Source organism: Thalia democratica, chromosome 9, assembly GCF_965202585.1.
Source record: "Thalia democratica chromosome 9, ktThaDemo2.hap1.1, whole genome shotgun sequence".
In the NCBI taxonomy this organism is placed as follows: domain Eukaryota; kingdom Metazoa; phylum Chordata; class Thaliacea; order Salpida; family Salpidae; genus Thalia; species Thalia democratica.
The window spans coordinates 15751988-15775740 of NC_139173.1; the positions used below are offsets into that span (position 1 = coordinate 15751988).

A 23753-nucleotide genomic window follows, 5' to 3' on the forward strand; every position below is an offset into this window, starting at 1 on the left:
TTATAACTCTCTGCTGTTGATTCTCTGTTTTCATCTTTGTTTGCTGCTCTATTGTTGGGTTCTGCTTTGAATGTTTCCTGATTTGTAGTTGCAGTTTGTGCAGTGTTAGATTTGGATGTTGGTAAGAGAGAATCTGCTAACAGCTCGGAGTTACTTTGTTGGTCTCGCCTCTTAAAGCTTGACGCTTTATCGGCCGAGTGTGCACGCTTGGTGTGCTTCTTGACCATGCCAGTGATGTGGGTTGTTGACATGGCCTTGGGATTTCTATTTTTGGAACTCATACTTCAAGGGAATAACCAATCAGAGAGTTTCCGTGAAGAAATCAATTGCAATTAACCGAGATAGAACTCAGAAATGCAAACAGATAAGAATTCTCCGCGATTAACCGAGTCAACGCTCAGTAATGCGAATTGGTACGAATTCTTACGCAATTAACCAAGTTGGGACTCAGTAATGCGATCTGTTGATTTTTCACCGCACTTAACCGAGAATGAGCTCAGCAATGCGAACTGGAAACGAGGTATAGTTAGTCGAGGCTCGACTTAGTATAATAATGACCACTTACCGTAGTCAATTACAAATTAGAAAATACTTAACAAATGCTACTTTCGTAATCGACCGTTAACTTACTATATTCTAACTTAGATAATTATAAACTTAGTTAGTTAAATAAAACTATTAGATAGAGAATTGTTAACACAAAGTTTATTTTACACCTAAACTATTATTACGATACAAAAAAAGACACTCACACTCGTGCAGGACAAAAGCTCAGGAACTAAGTTACCACAACAAATCACTGGGCTGACTACTACTAGACGTCTCGAGCTGGTTTCTAACGCCGGTATTCGTTTCGGGTTGAAACTCAATCTCTCGATCAAACGTTTTTGCGGACTGGCTACGTGAAAAATAAGCCTCTACGCTTAATTTGTAATCAAACAAAGCCCTCTCTAAGTGATAACAAATGCCTAATACGAAAAACCTTCGTTGGCTGTAAACGTAAAATGCCTACGCTTATTTGTGTAAGTAAAATGTCTCTTCGTTGAGTGTTATTATCAAAAGCCTTCGCTGACTGCGAAATAACAATGTCCCTTCGCTGAATGTGTAATAAAAGTGCCTTCGCTTACTGCGAAATAAGAATGTCTCTTCGCTGAGTGTGATTATAAAAGCCTACGCCCTTCTTGCGACGTCTATTTTTATGCAGTCTGCTTTTCGAAGAAAAAAGATTTCTCTCTTCTCTTCACAAAAGCAGTGCGAAGCAGGCGCAATGCTTACACCGCCACCTGCTATCCCCTAAATTTTCATTTTTATTTTTTTTAAAAGAAATAACAGGACAGGGCCCTCCTTTCTGAAATGCCGTGGATTTGTGTGGTCCATTACCCCTGAGCTTTGATAATACTAACGCAAAAAAGTGAAAAGAGAAAAACTAAGCATGCAAAGGTATTATAACCCAGTAATTTACAAATTCACAAACAAATTCACAAATACAGAAAATAGTTTACAAACCATTGTAATGGTAACGATTTGGAAATGGGTAGAGTTTAACGTAAAAGTAGCGTCAACTTACATCAATGGTTGGTATTAAAGAATCTTTAAATTTAAACTAAGGTAAAGTTTGCAGAATTTAACAAAACATAACAGCTAGACAACATCATCTGAAAAACGTTCTAAACTTTTTAAGGAACCCTTAAAATCAAGTTTTTAATATCTAATAATCAAAACTCTAAAACACATATGAGTGGTACAATTTACAATAATACGATATCATCGATTAATTATCGAAAATCTTAATCTGTAAAGAATATGAATACTGATATAGAGTATACACAAAGTAGAATTACTTTAAAAAATTCTGTTAGATGTTAAATTTTAGAAATTGTAAAACTCTTAAAACATGGACAGTACGGCAATTAACAAGAAAACGCACGTTTAAAAAAAGTCAAAACTTGTTAAGGGCACTATACTTTAGAGTGAAGTGATTAGTGCTAACAACATTTACTTTTTTAAATTGTCTATAAAACTTCAGAAAAATTTATCTAAAAAGTTTAAGCACTAATACATTAGAGTGAAGTGGTTAATACTAACAACATTTACTTTTTTAAATTGTCTATAACTTCAGAAAAATTTATCTAAAAAGTTTAAGCACTAATACATTAAAGTGAAATGATTAATACTAACAACATTTACTTTTTTAAATTGTCTATAGCTCCAGAAAAATTTATCTAAAAGTTTAAGCACTAATACATTAAAGTGAAATGATTAATACTAACAACATTTACTTTTTTTAAATTGTCTATAGCTCCAGAAAAATTTATCTAAAAAATTCCATAAAACGTAGTGCTATAAAGAATAAAGAGTTAATCAAAAAAAACAAAAAATTGGTCCCTATTGCGCGTTATTCGCGTGCGTTTAATTGTCAATTGTTAACGTCTTTTTCTTTTCTTCTGGATTACTTCACGCTGGTGTACTTGGTGACTGCTTTGGTACCTTCAGATACGGCGTGTTTAGCCAACTCACCGGGCAACAACAGACGAACAGCAGTTTGAATCTCGCGACTGCTGATGGTTGAATGCTTGTTGTAGTGAGCCAAACGTGAAGCTTCAGCGGCAATGCGCTCGAAGATGTCGTTGACGAAAGAGTTCATGATGCTCATGGCCTTGCTCGAAATTCCAGTATCGGGGTGTACTTGCTTGAGTACTTTGTACACGTAGATGCTGAAGCTTTCCTTGCGACGAGCCCTGCGCTTCTTCTTACCGTCAGCTGGGACGTTCTTTACTGCTTTCTTGCTACCTTTGGATGCTGCCATTGTGAATGAATTTAAAGAGTGAAATGCATTCATCAATTTGCAAAAGAAAAAATTTACAAGTGAGTGCACAAGAGAATAACGACTAAGTGAACTCCCATCGCGTCTTGTTTTCAAGCAGTATCAATAAACTTTTGGCGCTTTATATGCGAGCAATAAAAATGTATCAAAAAAAATTTACTCGAAAGAACTTAAAAGGCCAAAAGTTGAACTTAGTAGTTTCTTATTGCTAGTTTCTAAATTCTTTATCGTCATTGAGTTTGAGTGAAGAGTTCACTATTAATCAAAAAAAAACTTTTGAAGAAACCTAAACCATTAATTTAATTATCGAACAAAACCAAGTAAGTTTGGAAGTCACTAAACTTTTGACCTGTTTTGTAAACATGAAGAAAGTTAGTGAAACTTGATGCTTCTCGTCGAGTTATTGGGTTTTTAGTGTATGCTAAAGTTCAATAGTTTGTAGTTCATTCATTGTACTTAAATTTCTCGGCATAACTATGCGATCAACATTACCTTAGTTACAGTTAGATGCACTTTTAACGTTGTACGCCATTCAATTAAGGTTTAGTTGTTATTCATTACTAGAACTTTTAAGCACTGGTTTGTTTATGAATATCGACAACTATTATTTTTACTATTTTCTAAATTTGTTATCGTTAGCAAAGTGTTCGGTAATTAACTAATGATAATTAGTCTCGAACTCGCTAATGTGATTTTAATGTATTATTTTTGGTAGTCTGTAACTTCATTTCAATCGTTAAAGTTATTTTTGGTTGTTTCGATGTTTACGTAACAAACAAAAAAACAATTGAAATAATGAAACGAACTTTACGACTTCCCACGAAGTTAAGCATCTATTACTAGACTTCAGCAATTCAAAATAAATGCAGCTGTATTTTACGTTTTTTAATGGCGTTGAAAAGTTGTAATTTTTTATCAATTATTCTGGTTTAAAGTTTTGGAACGTTTCAACTTTTTACTCCCTTTAAAATATTTTATAGTTGTGGTTGCAAAAGAAATTTACAAACACTGAATTTTTGAAGTAAAAACAGAAGGTTTCGATTCAAGTTTATGAGTGGCAATAATTTACAACGCAATGTTTTGTTCGAATTTCGATAAAATTTTCACACAGAAGCATTTTAAAAACAACGTTCGAGCTTTCAGTTTGTAATTCAGTAGTTGTTATTGTAATGCATTTGCTGCGAAATGAAATTTGTTTTAAAAGTAACGTAACTAAATCTAGTAGTTAAACAAATTTCGTTTTGCCGTTTTTACGGTTTAACCGAAATTGGCTAAAACTCGAAGCTGTTTTATATCACTTAAGAAAACATTTGAGTTTTAAATACACTGTGTTTGCCATTAAGAGATGTCAAAAAACGTAATTAAACTGTTTGCAAATGAAAAAAAAAACATTTGCCTTCGTTTACATATGCCTGTTAGCTTCGATTTGGTAAAGTTATACAATATGCAACTTCAGTTTGGTTAGAAGTATCATGTATTATAACAAAGAATCGTAATTGTAGATGTCAGAGAATTTAACGTTTAATGCATAGTAACGTAAATTATGCACTAAAATATGGTTTTAATAATGAAAAAAAATTTGCAAATTATTAACCATAGAAATCGTTTGAAATCGAGGTTTCTCTCGAGGTTTATTTTGAGAAACAGTCGCATAATGAAAGTTGCGATTTGAGGTGACGGTTATTCATTTTTCCAACCGTCAAGTTACTCAAAGTCGTTCAGGTGGAGGTTCAGGTTCCGGTGGTTCAGGAAAAATTTTTGTATCTCCTGTTCTTCTGGGAGGCTCCTCCTCCTTTCCCAGGGATGTTTGGGGACTCGTCGAGCAGATTTGGATCCTATTTTCGTCACAATGGACATTCGAATGAGAGACCAATGTCTCTACTCTAGAAACATTATAACGTGAAACGTCATTCGGAATATCATTATCCAAATGGTTCTTCGAGCAATTTGGCTCGGCTTTGTTCTCATCATGGACATTTGAATGAAAAATCAATGTTTCTTCCTTAGAAACATTATGAAGGGAAGACTCATTCGGAGTATCATTTTCCAAATGGTTCTTCGAGCAATTTGGCTCGGCTTTGTCCTCATCATGGACATTTTAATGAAAAATCAATGTTTCTTCCTCAGAAACATTATTAAAGGAAAACTCATTCGGAGTATCATTTTCCGAATGGTTCTTCGAGCAATTTGGCTCGGCTTTGTCCTCATCATGGACATTTGAATGAAAAATCAATGTTTCTTCTCTAGAAACATTATGAAGGGAATACTCATTCGGAGTATCATTTTCCGAATGGTTCTTCGAGCAATTTGGCTCGGCTTTGTCCTCATCATGGACATTAGAATGAAAAATCAATGTTTCTTCCTCAGAAACATTATGAAGGGAAAACTCATTCGGAGTATCATTTTCCGAATGGTTCTTCGAGCAATTTGGCTCGGCTTTGTCCTCATCATGGACATTTGAATGAAAAATCAATGTTTCTTCCTCAGAAACATTATGAAGGGGAAACTCATTCGGAGTATCACTTTCCGAATGGTTCTTCGAGCAATTTGGCTCGGCTTTGTCCTCATCATGGACATTTGAATGAAAAATCAATGTTTCTTCTCTAGAAACATTATGAAGGGAATACTCATTCGGAGTATCATTTTCCGAATGGTTCTTCGAGCAATTTGGCTCGGCTTTGTCCTCATCATGGACATTTGAATGTAACGCTTTATTTATCGTAGCGTCATCATGTAAGTTATAATTTTTAACCTGACTGGTTTCTTGATAGTTCTTCGAGCAACCAGGCGTACTCATTTCTTTATGTACAACAGGGATTATGTTTGGCGTCTTATCGACGGTAATCTCAATTTCGCGTTGATGACCGCCACTATCTACATCCTGTGAAGGAACGGAATTTTTGCTTCCTGTATAATGTTTGCGTTCCCTCTCTAGATCTCTATCAATATGTGTTTCCGGGATATATACATTTGAATTTAGGGAATTTCCCTCTTGTGAAATATGTACAGAATCAGATATGTCAGATCGGCCATAACCTATATTACAGGCTTTTGGGGTATCTTCGGCGAATCTAGCACGAGACTTTTTAACCCCACCCCCTGAGCCTCGCGTTACTGCGAGGGTGGGAGGGAGTTTCCCTGTCGTGGGTAATTGTTAACATTATTCGGCCTGGAAGGAGGCTCATTTGAATGGGTGACATCACGGTGGTCATTGTAATCGTCATTGGAGTTCCTTCTGTTGTTATAATCACGTTCGTTACCGGAGTCGTTGTTGTAATTCCGGTCTCTGCCATTGGCGTTACGGCCATAGTTACTATTGTTGCCGTAATTCTGGTTTCGAGCGTTGTAATTTCGTCTGTTATTGTTACCGTTTCCGTGGTACCGGTTTCGGTTATTGGAGTTTTGGGTGTAGTTCCCATTGTTACCATGATCTTGGTTTCGATTGTCGAAACTCTGATCGTAGTTACCATCATCTATGTAATTTTGGTCAGGGAAATTATCTCTCCCGTTATTCCGACGCCTACTAACCCGTTGGTTTTGGTTTCTTCTTGACCTATCATAATTTACTTGTTGGTTCCGTGCGTAGTAGTCGTCATCCTGGCGGGACCAGATGGATTGTACACGACGTTTGAATTGTGACAGGTCCTCTAAGAAGTACTCTTCAATCCTGCTTTTCAGAGAGACGGGTGCATGATAGTATAGGAAAAATTTTACACGATCATCTTCTTTAGCATATGCCCATTCAGTAGCCTCGGTTGGGTAAACACTGAACGGTGTTTTGCTCGTGTGAACTGGAGGTTTGCTGAGAATGGGTGTCAGTAAATTATCACGTTTCTCGCAAAACTCCTTGAACGTCTGAAAATTACGATCTTCAGGGTTGGTCAAGCCGTAGTATTGAGATACTTCGTCGGGAACCCATTTTCCGACTATGATATTATATTTAGTTCTATCGTTTGTGACGTTCAACCGTTCAAACTCTCCGATGAAATAGTTCAGGGTTTGACGAGGGTTAGTAATTTTACTAAACCGATGGAACTTACATTCGAGATCGTTATCGCTAACATTTATATACGAATTATCGTTAAAATTGTTGTAGACCGGTTCACGGTAGTCGCAAAATTTAGACTGTCCCGGGTACCGACTGTCTCTAGTGTTGATGTTTTCGGGGGCAGGCATCACTTGTATACGCCGCTCATCCCTAACCGGCTCATTTTTAATAATCATTGTTTCATTTTGATGTATGAGTTGGTTGGTGGGAGGTGCTTGTTGCACATGACGTTCTTCTTCGGTGTTGGAATTTCTGAAAGTCGGTAGATAATTTGGCCCTCTATTACATCGCGTATTCGCCATTTTGTCAAAATCATAATTAGTCATTTTTCTGACAGAGGGTCTGTACTCTTGCGAGCATTGGCCCTCCCTCATGTTCAAAGCGTCAAACGCTGGTGAAACGTAATTATTTTGACAACTGTTGTTTCGTGCGTCGGCCATGTTTATTCTTTCCCTTTCTTGTGTAACTTTGGCTAACGCTGTCCGACAATCGCTCAAAAGAGCTTTGAGCTCTTCGTTTTGTTGTTTCAAATTGAACTCGTCAGCATTATCCGGCGCTAAATAGTGATCGGCCTGGTTATGGCCGATCACTAGAGGCTTACAATATATTTAGAATATATTTCACGCAATGCTTACAATATATTTAGACTAGTTGTTCTTAGCTAGAAATTTTTTAAATTAAAATACTCAAACTAAATTATAAATAACTCCGCTAAACAAAACATGATATTAAAATTCAAACATTTGTAATTAACTTCGTTAAAACTAAAAACAAAATGTTTTATGTTGTAATGTATACTGAAAAATAGCCATGATATTAAATAAAACTTACAAAAACAAACGAAAATAAAGAAACATATGTAATGAAATAGTAACCATAAGTGATAAAAAAGTGTGGGGTTCTTTAAAAACTTTAAACTGATGCACTATTTATGAAATCATGATGAATTACGAACTAAACTTATTGCATATCTGTTATACAAAATACTACTTAATACCAGCTAATATCAAAAAAATTAACTAAAAACCAACTGGAAAGTAATCTACTATGATTAGCTTTACAGAGTTAAGTAACTGAAAAAAAATAATTAAGTAAACTACATATCTGTTATATAAAATATTTTCTATATCATTAAATAAAAACCTTGATTTTGAGAATTTCTATTAAAAAAATCTACTCTTAATTTAAATAAAACTGTAGTAGAGCTACAAAATATTACAAATAAGTAAATTAGATCATGTTCTGTTATATAGAATAAACAATTTTTCACATTTAAAATAAAACTTTAATTAAAAAACAAATAAATACTTTTCCACTCTTATTTACTTTACATACTTAATTATATAAAAAAAAGTAAACCATAAGTCTGTTTTTTAAAATACTTCCTCCTATTATTTGTTATGAAACCTTTAAAATACAAAAATAAATAATGCAATCTGCTTTTACTAATATAAATTTTTTTAATTTAGTTGGAAAAAATATTTAAAGAGATAAATCATACACATAAACTTGTTACATTAAATACTAAACTCAGGGTTGCCACTTTACCTGGAATTCGACAAATTAGGCAAAAAAAACCTGGAGTTTGAGAAATTTTGAAAAAAACCTGGAATTTTGATCAAAACACCTGGAATTTTTAATAATTTTAATATTTTCAGTAGTAAAATTCCGATTTGAAATAAAAAATCTATCATATGAATAAGATTTTTTTGTCATCTTCAAAAAATTTTTTATTAAAAAACACATTTAAAGTAACATTACAGTATCTTTTTAATCTTTTTATACTATTTACCACAGTTTCTTATATAAAAACTAGCTTTAAACTAAACATAGACCCAAAAATGTGTACTTTTAAAAACCTTGAATAAATTTGGAAAAAACGAGTGGAAACCCTGTAAATTAAGTTATTTATTATAAAGATCTTAATAACTTACTTCAACAAAAAGCAATCTGATTCTAAATTTTTAGAAAATAGACTTTAGTGTTTATTCAAAATTTCACTATGGAAGTGATCTTGCTACAGGTTATTAATACTAAAGTTATTACATACAACAACTACTTGATCAAATAGGGTATCTTTCGCACGTTGCTTGTGGTTGGTCTGATGGACCAGGTTGGCTACGGCGCGAAGAGTGTGAGTCAACACCCCTTTTGTTAATCCCTCTGTTTATATTACGTTGGCTACAGCGAGTTTCGGGGTTGATGACCTTGTTTAAAGTATGATGTATGTTCTCTTTAGAGAACATACTATCCTTTTTAATGGGCTTGGATCTGTTACTCATTGTGCTATACCAAGAGTTAGGTGTGGCCCACTAGTTTATTTTAAATTAATTAAAGTTGGTTTGTAATTTACAGAGATTTATAAGAGTACCAAAAGCTGCTTGCTAATTTAATTAATTATCAACAACAAAGCTTATTTATTCAATTTTATGTAAAACCAAATTACAGATAATTTCAATATAATTAAGTATTAACACCAAAGTTTATTTATTCAAATTTATGTAAAACCAAAGTACAAATAACTTCAATTTAATTTTATAAACAGCAAAGTTTATTTATTCAAATTTATGCAAAACCAAAGTAAAATTAATTTCAATTTAATTTTACTAGAAATATATCAATTTAAGAGACAGAACTAAAAATAAGAGATTAATAACAATACTCACAATTTAGCACATAGAAAAGTCAACCTTGAGCTGCCACACATCTAATAATCTATTTATAAGGCGGCAATTTAGAAAGTTAACAAATTAAAAAAACCCTAATTAGAGAAAACTCTTATGCTGAATTTAATTTATAGCCAGAGGCGTTACAAGGGTAACAGTTCAACATGTTTCCAGAAGTTTTGCAGTTTTAGCTTGACTTTGTAAAGGATTATTTTTATTTAATTTTACCATTTGAGAGCTTTGGAATTTATTGATTTTGTAAGTTAATTTCTAGGAAAATTTTGTAGTTTTAGTCTGACTTTAAATTATTTCTGTTACCATTTTAAGTCTTTGAAAATCAGGGAATTTTGTAAATTAGAACTGACAAATTTTTAAAATTTTGTCATTTTAAGCTAAAAAACCGACTCTTTGACATTTTGACTCAAAAAACTGACTTAGCTAGAATTTTTCCAAAAAACACTGACTTATCCTGACCCGTGGCAACCCTGTATAAAACACTAAAAATACTTTGTTACAACTTTATATTCAAAAACATTGTTATTTACAAGGTTGACAAAAAACCTGGAATTTGACAACTTGGACAAAAAACTGGAATTGTGAACAAAATCACTAAAAAACCTAGAAAAACTTAAAGTTTTAAACAATTTTTATATGTAAAATTTAAAAAATCCATCAAAAAGATTAAACGATTGTATGAAAACTTTTTTTTATATAAGAAACACATTAAAAGTAGCTTAGCAAGATATTTCAATGTTGTTATACCATTGAAGACAATTCTAAAAACTTAATTTTAATTTTATACAAAAATTAACCAGAAAACATGTTTTTATAATATGGAAGAAAACGTTGAAGAAATTTACAATAAACCTTTAGCAACTCTGTTTTTACTTGGGATTGGGATCAGCAGCCTTTTATAAGTCGCAGGGCGAAAAAAAATCAACGGCCGCACTGTTAAAAAAAAATTTCGGGGAGCCCCACTAATTCATAAATAATTGAAGAAATCAATAAATGTACTATTTTGAACCAGTGCAATCAAACCAAAAATGTGATAAAATAAGCAATTATAGTGCTAGTAAAAGGTAACTATTAATTTAAGAGACTAATTGTAAGTTTTCACTACTTAATGTTTTTGAGTTGTTTGCATTTAGCTGAAAAGTACTTCGTAGGCTGCATAATTCCGATCCCTTTTATACAATATTTATTAAATTAATGAAAACCCAGTACATTCAGGAGTTAACAAAATTAATTAGTTTTGAATACTGAAGAAATAAATATATCTCCACTGGTTACAGAACGTAAACGATAAGAAATAAAAGTGTTGAAAAACTTTACTTAATCCAGTACAAAAATAAAAACAACTATGATTATATTATTGGCCTTTTACAAGTTTTATGATTTTATTTACGTCTTAGTAAAAGTTATAGCTTAAGACTAATACAAACTGATTAAATGAGAAAAAGTAAACAAAGTTATCTACATTGAGTATTCCAATGCAAAACAAGTTTAAAAGTGTATACATAAAGAACAAGAAGTCAAACTTTAAAAAATACCCTTAAGTTGAATTATTTTCAGATTATGACAAAAATTTTTACTGTACATTAGATAATGATAGCTTATTGATTATAGGTAAACGTATATGTCCGAATACTAGTTTGATTATAAATAAGATTAGAGCTTGTTATAAACTTCAAAGTTTTTGTTCTTGAAAATTTTTAAAGTAATTTTTTTGTTTTTATTCATGAACTTTTATCCGTGTTTTGGTGTTTTTATAAATTTACATACACCTTTCCCTTTTCGTACGTTTTCAAAACTCAGTATCTAAACTGTACAAAATATGCAAACTTTAAATTTTGCTAAGAAAAAAATTTTAAGATAAGTTGTTTTATTTATTTTAAAACCTGCTTAAAATATATTAAAACCTTAAAAAATTAAAAGTTTTATGTACTAATAATAAAACGCTTAATAATTTTTTTTTATAAATTTTTCAAAAACACACTTATATTTTGTTATTATATATATGTTATTATATATGTTATTAAGTTAAAAAATAAAAACTCTAAGATTATTTAAAATCTCAGTGTTAACAAAAATATACTGCTTTGAAATTTGTGATAAATTTTTATTCAAAAAAAACAAACTCAGGTAGTTTTTTAATATAAAGCTTTTAGCAGCTTTTATAAGCTTTGTTATGAAGAAGCGCAAATAATTGCAACAATGATTGGTTAAATTTAAAACTAAACACCTTTATAATAAATTCAACTAACAACACTGTATTCAAGTATTTTTAATATCAATGTTTTATTTTCCTGTAAGTTTAAAGTTTGTATTTAAAAAAATAATTTAGTGAACACTTATACGGGTATACAACTTTTTTCTATAATTCATAGAACTTGATTTAAGCTTTAAAAAATAATTAACTATTTTTTTGATTTTTTTTATCACTTAAAATTAAGTCTTGGCAAATTAAAAGAATAAATAAGAATAGGAAAAATAAGAAAAGCTTAACTTCTGTTTTTATTAAAAAATAATTTTAAACAACTCATTAGTAGTAAGAACAATTTTTATAACTTATAGTACAAATACACCTGCAATACTAAGAACCTGTAAAACTGTATTATAAGTTTAACATAATAAAACAATAGTTTTTAATAAGTTATTTGGAAATTGTTGTTTTATACTCCGAGCTTTTTTTGCTCAAACCTCTATTAACAAACATTATTAGCATGTAGTATTATTTTTCGCACTTATCTAAGTTTTAGTAATTCAGCTATAAGTTTATGGGTAAAAAATAGTATAAGTTTTTTACTAGTTTCGTTGTTAAATTAAACTTCACCACAGTTGTTTTAGATAGATAATTTTTTTCCTAATATCTTTGATTTTTTCAAAATTCAAGTAATAAGAAGTTGTTAAAAACTAATAACACGAAAAATATGTAATTTATAACAAAAATTTGTATTATGAATTAAAAATAGAAAAAAAAAACTTTCTCAATAGAGTTTAATTATCTAGCTCAATTGATGATGGTGCACTTGGGAACAAAAGTTGCATAGTCCTAGTGACGGAACGGCTGATTCTTTTGCACAATGATGGTGGGTTTCGGTGAATGAAAAATATGTAAACTGGAACCCCTGAAAGTACAAAAACGAGTCCTATCAACGAGTTCCATGTATCTGAAATGAAAGGAGCAACCACGAGGAAGACGCAGCACACGCTGAATAATATGTGGAAAACGAGACTGCACTTGATTGGTCGATGTATGTCTGGTTCTTGAAATCTCAGCTTGACCATGCCAAACACTGAGAGTGCGACGAACAGCCAGTAGCACAAGCTAAAATAGTTTATGAGCACGAAGACGTCCTCGACAAACAGATAGAAACATGTTAGTAGGCCGCTGAGTATAATTGCAGGAGCTGGCGTCTGGTGCTGAATGCTAATGAACGAAAAGTAGTCAGGAAGCTGCTTTTCTCTTGCTCCGACGTAAAACAGACGTGATGACATCATTATTGAGGCATTAAGTCCGCCAAAAGAAGATGCGGCTACAAATAAAGAAATTATCCAGCCAAAAACTTTATGTTTTTTGCCCGCAAACTCTACAGCTACAGCTCCTGAAGCTAACATCTCACTTGGTGTTAAGACAATATAATATGCGACATTGGCTAAAAGATAAATTATTGTACAAATAGGCATTGACCATTTTATTGCTTTTGGTAAGTTTATATAGGGGTCTTTTATTTCTTCCGTCATAAAGTTTAAAGTATCCCAACCAGCGAATGCATATAAACCTGAAAAGAAGGCTAATGCTATACTTGATGGATTGGTATTAGTATTTTCAAAAGGTTTATCAAACGATTCAGACAGGCCAACCGTAAAGGCTGATATTCCTCCTGCTACGATTATGGCGATGAGCGCTAAAACTTTTGCATAGGCAAAAGAATCCTGAATTCTTGTTCCATACCTTACACTGTAGCAGTTCATGATTGTTATAAACAAGATTGCTGTTGTGGCAAGCAATCTTTCTGGAGCCATCGGAACGTCACAAAGTATAAACAAAGGTTTGAAAATATACTTGGCCATCGTTACAGCTTGAGATGCTTGAACTGATGGCTCCACTATAACGACGCTGGCCCATAACCTGATAAACGCTAAAAATTTACCGAAAGACGCTAAGATATAAGCGTAACTCGCGCCAGATTTTGTTATAGTTGTGCCGTACTCAGCATAGCACATCGCTCCTACCATGCTGAACAAACCGCTGAGAAACCAAACGATAAGACTTAAACCGACGGATCCAGCATAAGAATGCACGCCTGTTGGACTGATAAAAATACCACTACCTATAATGTTACCGACTATCAATGTTACTCCATTTAATAGTCCTATTTTCGGCTTTAGAGCTAAGCTTTGCGTGGATTTGTTGCCAACTGAATTCGTCATAATAAAAAGAATGTTCTGTTAAAAAGTTATCAACTTAGGTTAATTAATTTATTGAGTAAATAGATATAAGTTAGTTATAGTATAATATTAGATTCATCATTGTTAGTTACAATAAAATTTATTTTATAGTAGTTTTTTGCAAAGGTTGTGCTTTATCCGTCCTAAATTTAATAAATTATTGTTAATAAAGTTAAAAAATAGTTACTACGTTTTTTTGAAATGTAGATAAGTTTTTTGATACATTTTTTAAATGTTAGAAACTTTCGAATTAAGTAAAAACATACTATTTTGCTTTCAAATACATATTTTTCTAACTTATACACTGTAATAGCCAAAAAATATTAGAAATAAGTTGTATAAGTTTTCATGAAAAAGAGCACTCATAAAATAAAATTTTCTAAAAGGTGCTAAACGTTTTAGTATTTTAGTTAATTTAAAAGCATACGACAGTTTATGTACTCAAACTTAAAACTGCTTTGATATAAATATATTACGAATATAACAGAAAAAAAGTCAAAGTACCTTAAGAATAAACTTATTTAACAATTATAAATTTTATGTATTTTATTTTGTTTATTATATAATCTAATGATAATTTAAAACACAGTAATAAGACTTTAAAGTGGAACTAATTAAAGTTTTTAGACTAATTCTATAAAACAAAGATATAATTGCTAAAAAAATCTAACTTTTCAAGCAATTAGCTTTATGTATTAGTATTTTATGACTTATGTACAGTAGCAATAATTTTAAAATACTCAAAATATCTTAAATTTTAGTTGACTAAGTTAAAAACAGTAGAATGATGCATGTTTTATATACTAATCTAGTTGTTACTAGCACTGAATAGCCTTAAGTTTTAATTTTACCTGAACTTACTTGCTAATAAATAAATCAATTTACAACTAATCAAAGTAACTTTTACCAACTACACGTACAAAAATATTATAAAAAAACGCGAACAGAAATGTAAGTTTACAGCAAAAAACACTCCCTGTACACTTATATGCTATGTGAATATGTGCGCTAAAAATATTGCAATGTTAAAAACAAATTCACAAAAAATAAATGACTTTTAAGTTTGTATGTATTTATTTTAGAACACTTTCTAGCAACCATCTTGTATTAGTTTTAAATAATTAAAACTAATTAAAGAAAAAAATAAACTACAACAGTATAATCAACTATGAATATAAATACATTTTTTATTTCTTATTTTAAGATACTTTTTTCTAAAGTTCATGGAAGAAAGTTGTTACCTTATTTTATTTTGATTAATAATAAACTTAGAATGTTTTGACAGTGAATTAAATCATAAAACTAATTTGAACTAAACATAGCTTATTTAAAAAACTTCATATCAATTCGTAAGCGTTATTTTTTGTTTATTATTTTTTCATTGTTAGACAATGTAGTTATCATATAAACATTTATTTCGATTAAACAAGCAAATAATTAAGATAACTCTCTTAACTTATAAAAATAATCAGTAGATTATGTTTTTACACATTTTAAAAGCTATATAACAAAATAAAAACTGTTTTAAAATAGTAAAGAATAGTTATAAACTTCCATGGTACATTAGAACTTTTGTTTTTATTGATGTTTAGACTATGAATAAGTCAATACCCGTATAGATTTTTATAAAAATGCAAGAAGCTAAATTCGTAATAGATAACATATTTTTACGAAGCAAAATATCGAACTTAGTCTTCAATTTGTATATATACACAAGTTCTATAATAATCTGATGCAATTAAATTTAGTTTGCTAATAGTACTTTTGTTATTACGGAAGTATTCTACTAATTTGAGTAAAACATTAGTAAGAAATATAACTTTTAAACAATTTAAGTATAAATAACTTTTAAAAGCTAATAATACTTTAGTTTAATTTAGAAATAAATTTACTTTTGTTTCTCAAGGTATGATATAGCCATAATTATATAGGTTTTAAAATTAGTTTAACTAAAAAATATATGCAATTATAGTTTTAAAGAATTTTAAATTATTACACATCACAAGATTAAATTAGTGTAAACAAAGCCACAAGTAAGCTAAGTTTTCAGTATTTTTCATTTTAGTTTTTTTAAACTAAAAGCTAAAGCAACAGTTAATAAACAAAAAAAAAATTAAAAATATTATTTAATTTTGCATGTGTTTTAGAAATGAATGAAAAGTAAATTTTTTTGTTGTAAAGTACACCAAACTCTTTTATTGTCTCAGAATGTATTTTTTGAATAAAGTATGTCTAAAAATACACTATAACCTTAAAAAAAAAGTTTTTGTTTATTTTTCTTCCTGGAAATCAAAAATTTAAAGTTTTTTTGAACTAATTTAGCTTTTGTGTGAAAAATTTCACAAAAAAAAAACAAATAAAGCTGTTTTGATTACACAAGTATGCATTTGACGTAAATTTTCAAATATAAAAATTTCAAGTCATACTATTTGGTATGAATATTGTTTTAATAAATTTATAACTTATTTCATACCATTTAACAAATAAGTCATATTAACGTAAGTCTTAAGATTAGTTTGTAGTTGATAAAACTTATGTCATAATTCTATGACATACAGGCTGTTGATAATATAAAATGTAAACATATTAAGCGAACAAAATTGTTTTTATTTTGATTATAAGATACAAAATATTATTATGTTTTTAAGTTGTATTAAGTTTAATATACACTAATACTATTTTGTAAATTATTCATAGTAAGTCGTAACCAAAAATTTAAACAAACTTAAGAAAAATATGTGAAGTTAAATTTCTAGTAGTTTGGAACATGGTTATTCTTCAGCAGCTTGATACTATAATATAGAATTCTAAAAATCACGCTGTACTTTAGTAAAAAAATATATTACACTGTACTTTTTCAACGAAACTCGTTTTATTAATTAATTAATTTTTTTCCAGAAAAAATGCTAGATTTTAGCAAGAATTTTTCTATTAATATTTATGTGTAGTATTATAAAACTGCAAACAAATTGCAATACACAAGCTGCAAATAAATAAAAACTGATAAGCTTTGAATAAGGTAAAATTTTGTTTTAAGATAATAGTTGATAAAAGTTTTAGCTTCAACAACTACTAACTCATTAAAAAAATAACGAAATATAAAACTTTTATAAATTCTAGCAATTTAAAATGTTTAAGACAACAAAATCTTTAACAGGTTTCATACTACATGGATAAAACAAAATATAAATATCAAAAACAACATTAGTAAAGTCGTTCTAAACTAAGTCAAAAAAATCGACATACTTTATTTAAACTTTGACATAACTAAAAAGTCTAAGTTTTTCAAGTTAACCCTTCACGTTGGTAAACAATTTTCAAGTTAATTAATCGATTACTCGGATAAAAAATAACTTGGTAGTCTGCTTTTATTAAAAAAAATCAGACAGCTTGTAGTAATTCAAAAAGTAGTAGTTGTGCTAGAGAACCATTAAGAAAGCTGTCTTAATTAATAAAGCTACACTTAAAAAAGGGGATACGTTCATAATCCACTAGCGATCAAAATCCACCCGATCAAAATCCACCCAGTCAAATTCGAGAACCGCTTACCGAACGATGGGAAGGGTTAGGGGTAACAGTGATAACGAAAAATAAATAAAAAATAAATAATTAAAATTCAAAAAAAAAACAATAAATAAAGAAAATGTAAAAAAAAAATCGGGTGGATTTTGAACGCGGGTGGATTTTGATAGTATACTTAAAAAAGATACACTTTCTTTATCAAAATATTTTCAACTCTGTTTTTTAAAATACTGATATTTTAATGATTTTTTTAAGTTTTCTACCATAAATTGTTATATTTTATCAATTACTAACATAAAATCTATAACTTTAATTACTACTACTGGATTTATTAAATTAAAATCTGTTTAAATGCATAATCAAAAAACTATAATAAAAAATTCTACCAGACAGAAAAGATAAAGACAACTAAAGTTCCACAAACTTAATATATAAGTGTAGTATAAAACTTTTATGCACTTTATTAATTATAATTGTATTAAGCGAGCAAGGATGCTTGTTATATGTGATTTGTACAATTTTTACAGTTTTGATTAAGAAAATTAGTTTATATAAATTAGAAAATAATTGTACTTATTCATTTTTTTAACTAAAAAAGATTTTAAAGAGCACAAACTTTAAATTTTAAAGAGCACAAATTTTCCTTATGATAAAATTGACAAAGTAATATATATCACAGTTGTATAAGTACCGTTAACAAGCGAATTGTCTTTTAAACATAGTTTTTTACAAAATAAAATTAAGAATAACAATTTTGTATCGAAATATATTTATAGATAAAAAAATGACATGCATTCATTTTTAAAAACGAGCTTTGGAAAATAGTCGACTTTGTTTAAAACATAACTAACTGTAAAACAGTAAAAATAAGTTTATTTAAAACTTCTCTAGCTAATTAGATTGTCAGGCAGTTTTTATAATAAAAATAATGATTTCAACTATTATTTAAAACATTTAAGTTAAAAGTTTATAAACACTCTATTTATTATTATTATTAATATTCTATAAGAACTTTATAACTTAGATAAAATTTAGGTTTGATGACATTTGTAAAGTAAAGGAAAAAAGGCTACTAAGTTCTTTTTGAATGAATTAATAATTTTTTTATTATAACCTTCTGATCATTAGATCACTGATAGTTCAAGTGGTATGATCAGAAACTTGTGATAATTTGACTTATCTGACGGCACATGAAAGTCTAGGCCTTGGCTCTGGACTTTAGCCAATGTTTTTTGTGACAGAATGAATTAAATACATATTAAAATCAGAACTTAAAAAGATACATCACAGTTAAGTATTAAACGTATTATCGATAACAACTTACTTAAAGATGCTATATATAACTTTATTATCTATCATAAACTTAATTTTGTTTCCTCAAAAAAGCATTAGACTTTAGTAGTAAAATCAAGTGACACATTTTTTGAAAAAAATTGTAAAAAGAAAGAGACTTTTGTTTTGACAAAAATAGTTTTTCCTTTGCAGTTCTTCCTATATAGATTGTACATGAACAAAATAATGTCTTTGAAACTAACTTTATTTTAATAGAACACTATAAATTATGTTAAATTGTAAAACATAAGCTGTTAAACTGAAAACTAAAGCAGCTATATACATAAATAAAAATAAAATGCAGCAAAACACAAAAAAGTTCAAGCATCTACAATTTTTGTGAGTAAATTTTCTGCTAATTCAGCAAATACATGAAGTAAAATTCTAAGCTGCTTTAAGAATAAACTAACTAAGGCTATACGATTGATATAATTGAAAATAAGCAAAAAGTACTTGATGTTAAATAAATTAATAAATATTTTAAAAGTTAATATAATAAGAAATTAAAAAATAACACTTTTGAAAACTTAAAACTTGAGTTTACATGAATTGCTTTGGTAATATTTCCAAACATGAACAAACATTTATAACTTAAAAACATTATATCTTCTTATTGGTTGTGGTTTTATCTGTTAAACAATTTTAACTAAAACTATTATTAGATATTTTGGTAAATAAATTTCATAAGATAATATCTTTATCAACTGTTAAACTTTTAACATATGTTAAGCTTTGCTCAAAACAAACTAAATTACTCTATCGACTTAACTATTAAATGCATGCCAATTACAACTAGTTGACATTGATTACTCACATGCTTTAGAATAATGCTCAAACGCTTTCTGTATACATTCCGTATAAAGTGCAAAGTAGCTGTTTAGCCACCAAAGTAATTTTTTACATAATTCAGCAATTTTTTTTTAGTTTTGTTCACTTTTTATATGTGAAAAAAAATTGAAATTAAATGAACAGGTTTTAAAGTTCAGTTCTTTTTTAATAAAAATGTATCATATCATTATGTCGAGCACAGTTTTAAGTTACAACAATCTAACAAAAACTTTTGCCTTTTGAAGCAGTAGTCAAATAGTCGTTTTATATTACAAGTTATAAACATAAAAGCAAACTAAGTACAAAAATTGTTATAATTATTGTAAACAACAGTAATATTTGAAAATATGACATTAAAACCAAACAAGTTAACGTTATTTATAGCTTAAAAACACTTTTTACATCTATTACTGAAATATAAAAAAGATTCTCTTCTCTTCCTACAAATTCTCCTATGAAATATATTTAATTTTCATTTACTTAAAATGGTTTAGTAACAATGTAACGCTAATTCTAGCTAAGAGTTTTAGACGTAGATTCATTTACATTGCACAACTTTTGTCTTTTATTTATTATTAAAATTTTGAGTAAAACTTGCTTTTAAAAACATAAACAATAACCTCTAAATGTAGAAAATAATCAAGTATTTTAAATCAAAAACTATGATTAACTCTTTAATTCTTAATATTGTTGATGTTACGATATAGCTTAAAAGTATTGCCATACTTATGGAGTACCGAAAAACGGAAAAATCAATTAATAAAAAGGTTATTTTATTGTGTACATTTTTCTCTATACCTCTACGGTATAAACCTCATATATACTAAAAGTGCATTTCATTTTTAAATGTTTTTCTAAGAGAGCATCAGTTTTAATGTGAGCTTATTGTTTACACTGTTTTAATCAACTAACTTGTTACAATGTTCCAACTCTTTTCAGCAAAGCTGAAACTTTTCTGCCATGATAAAAAAAGCACTAGACTGCGCCGCACTTTTATTAACAACAATTCACGCGACAACAAATGACCTGGTTTCGTCCTCGTCAGGCAGACATAGAGACGATAAACCAAACATATTTAAGTACATAAGCACTGAAGAGTCCGTTTTTTTGGAATAATATAAAAAGTGACAGCAATTGAGTTACTTATGTTAAAAATTAACTTAATGTTCAAAGCAGGATTTTCCAAACTTTTTTTTAAGGCCCCATATAAATGACCCACTCAAAATAAAATTTATTAGACTTCCCCTAAAACCTTTTTTTTAAATTTTCATCACCAACTGCAGAATGTCTAGTGTAAATTTCAAATTATAGCTTTATGTAATTATGGCTTAACTAATTTCAAGTATTTTCATGTTTGTTAGTAGAACTTTTTATTTCGTTGTACAATTTAAGTTAAAGTTATTTTTTTCAGGTCTGAAAATCTTTTCTACTATTATTTCTAGTTTTTTTTATGTTTTAGACTTAAACTCTATTTTACTATGTTTGTTACTACACAAGTTTTTAAATAAAATTTAAATACAATTTTTCCAAGTCAATTTGTTTTTTAGTTAATTTTTCGTTTAATTTTATTTTCTTTCTTTTTATAGTTTGTTTTATTTGTTGAGGTTTAAAACTTTAAATTTGAAGAACTAATTCTACTTGCTCTAATAGATTGTAAAAGCATGCGGTGTACGACTCGATGACCAAAAGTTTCTTTTTTACACCAGGCCCTTATTTAGACCAAACTTTTTTAGTGCTTTTCTTTTACCCTTTAATAAGCAATTTAAATAAAGAAGTGTTTAATACCGGCTGACCCACATCAAAAATGAACGATGCTGTTGCTGGTAAGAATTCTTGAAAGTTAAACTAAGCTTTTCCTAACTTTCAAAATAATTAAAAAAACTTATCAACAACAAAAAGTGTCTACAAACCTATATTACAAATTTGTTTTCTTAGCAATTTTCTTTCAACGCAAATTTTACTATTTGTTATTTTGCTTTAAAATTTGTACTTTAATATTAATTTATAGACAGTTTTTATATTCATATTTCAATCTTAAATGGTGTTAATGTGTAATAAACTGTTCGTCATAAAAAAAACCTAGGAACTAAACGGATTTTTTTACAATTATTGCTTTATGTTATATTCATAAGATTTTTAGGAGTTTACTGCTAGTCCATGACTTTTTTTCGTTTTATTTTTAAATTTTTGTTAAATTGCTTTAAATATAGATAGACTTAATTTTAAAGTTATTTTTGAATTTAGTTCTTACTGTTCGAATTTTAGGAATAAAATTAAAAACATACAAATTTACATTTTGAACACAATAGTTTTTGATAAAAAATGCGTACTCAATGAAAAGTGCATACTCAAGAGTAGGGGTGGGCAACGTACAGCCCGCGGGCCGGATCCGGCCCCCGGAGTCAAAATGACCGGCCCCCAAACCTTTTTAAAATTTTAATTGAATCCGGCCCGCGAGTGGATGATCCGGCCCGCTAGGAATTTTCAAAATTTATATGAAACCCTACAAGCAAATGTAAATATTACAAAATGTGTACAAAACTTCTTTTTGAATTATTTTCACAAAATAAACTGTAAGACTTTAACCTGAAACTATTTTTTAAAATAGCTTTTAATTTTTGTAGTAATAAAAAACTCTTTTGTTATAGTACCTGGTCCTGTTTCAAGTCAGTTGAATAAATTCTTTCTCAAATTATCCAAAAACAATTGTTTGCTGAACTAACTTTGATGATCTTACCTATCATTATGATTATCATAAAAAATGAAATGTGAAAAATTGATGTCTTTCCCAGATGTGTAGTGAGTTGTTCTTATAAATGTTAAGGAAAGTAGTTTTTAATAACATTGACACCTACTTTAAGTAAAACTCTTAACTTTACATTTTAGTAGAACATTCCAAATTAAGACTACAGTTTGCACTCTTTTCTGCTATTGATATTTTAATTAAGGTATTTTTGATTAATTAAATGGTTAAGTTTAATGATTAACTGATGACAATATTTCAAAACAATATCTCATTAACTTTAAGTATGATTTGTTAAGGAAATTTATTTGTGTATGTTTGTTTTAACAGTTTACAATCTAACAAAATTTTGAATGAATCTTTATAAGTTTTTTAAATAAAAAGATAGTAATTAAATATTGTGATGTTAATTAACTGCTGAATAATATTATCAATGTAGCCTCGAGCCAAGGATTACCAAAACTAGATAATTTCGAATAGTTAAAAACTTTTAATGTTTTAGTTTGAAATCTTAGGCTCGAGTAACAATAGTAAGTAAATTATTGTTTTTATAAAACTAATTAGTATTAATTCGGTCCAGAGTTGTAATAAATACAGAATTATGAGTACTTAATAAAAATTAACTTAAAATGTTATACTTAAGAACCTTGGTAATTAATAAAATGATTCAAAATTTTAAAACACCAGATAAATTAGCATCCAATCGGATCCGAGTCTTTTGAAATTAGTTCTATTCGGATACGAAACCTTGTCTAAAATTAGTATTTATCGGGATCCGGATAACATTTTCGAATAAAGATCCGGATCTAAAAAAAGTCCAACTGAATCCGGTAGATCACTTACTCGAAATGCTCCTGCCCGCTGAGGACTAATTTTTTTTTGATCCGCCCCGTCAATTATTAACGTTGCCCACCCCTACTCAAGAGGAAGATTACTAATTCAAACGAATAGTTATTTTGCTTGTTGTAGTTTTCAACTGATATGATAATAAAAAGTAAAACTATTACTAGCTTTTCTATATTAATGGAAAATTTTAATGCTATAGTTTTTCTTGTAAAAGTTTTTTAACATATTTTATTTTACAATGCAAACGTTTTTTTAGAACACAGATGTACTTGATAACTAAAATAGTAATCATTTTTAAAAGTAAACTATGTTAAACAAAAAATAAAATAAAAAAACTCTTTGAATAAAATCTTTTCTAGTTTCTACCGACTCAACTACTAACTTAAAATTACTATGCAACTAATTATAAGCGTCATCTACTTCCGGTAAATACTATTTCTAGTGATTTTTTTTTAAATTTTAGCAAATGTAAGCTTTAAAACTACATGAGGG

The 23753-nt window shown here is 29.0% G+C and overlaps 2 protein-coding genes across 2 annotated transcripts; both read right to left on the reverse strand.

Annotated features, from left to right (window-relative positions):
* Positions 1–2449: 2449 nt before the first annotated feature.
* Positions 2450–2958, reverse strand: LOC145844843 (histone H2B.1-like). The gene has a single exon (XM_082952262.1). The coding sequence runs from the start codon at positions 2837–2839 to the stop codon at positions 2450–2452; it is 390 nt and encodes a 129-aa protein (XP_082808388.1). The 5' UTR covers positions 2840–2958.
* Positions 2959–12535: 9577 nt separating this feature from the next.
* On the reverse strand, positions 12536–13972 carry LOC145844844 (Y+L amino acid transporter 2-like). The gene has a single exon (XM_082952263.1). The coding sequence runs from the start codon at positions 13970–13972 to the stop codon at positions 12536–12538; it is 1437 nt and encodes a 478-aa protein (XP_082808389.1).
* Between the last annotated feature and the right edge of the window lie 9781 nt (positions 13973–23753).

Excerpts from the sequence above, each read along its gene's own strand:
- LOC145844843 (XM_082952262.1), bottom strand. The coding sequence starts at position 2,839 with ATGAATGCATTTCACTCTTTAAATTCATTCACAATGGCAGCATCCAAA.
- LOC145844844 (XM_082952263.1), bottom strand. The coding sequence starts at position 13,972 with ATGACGAATTCAGTTGGCAACAAATCCACGCAAAGCTTAGCTCTAAAG.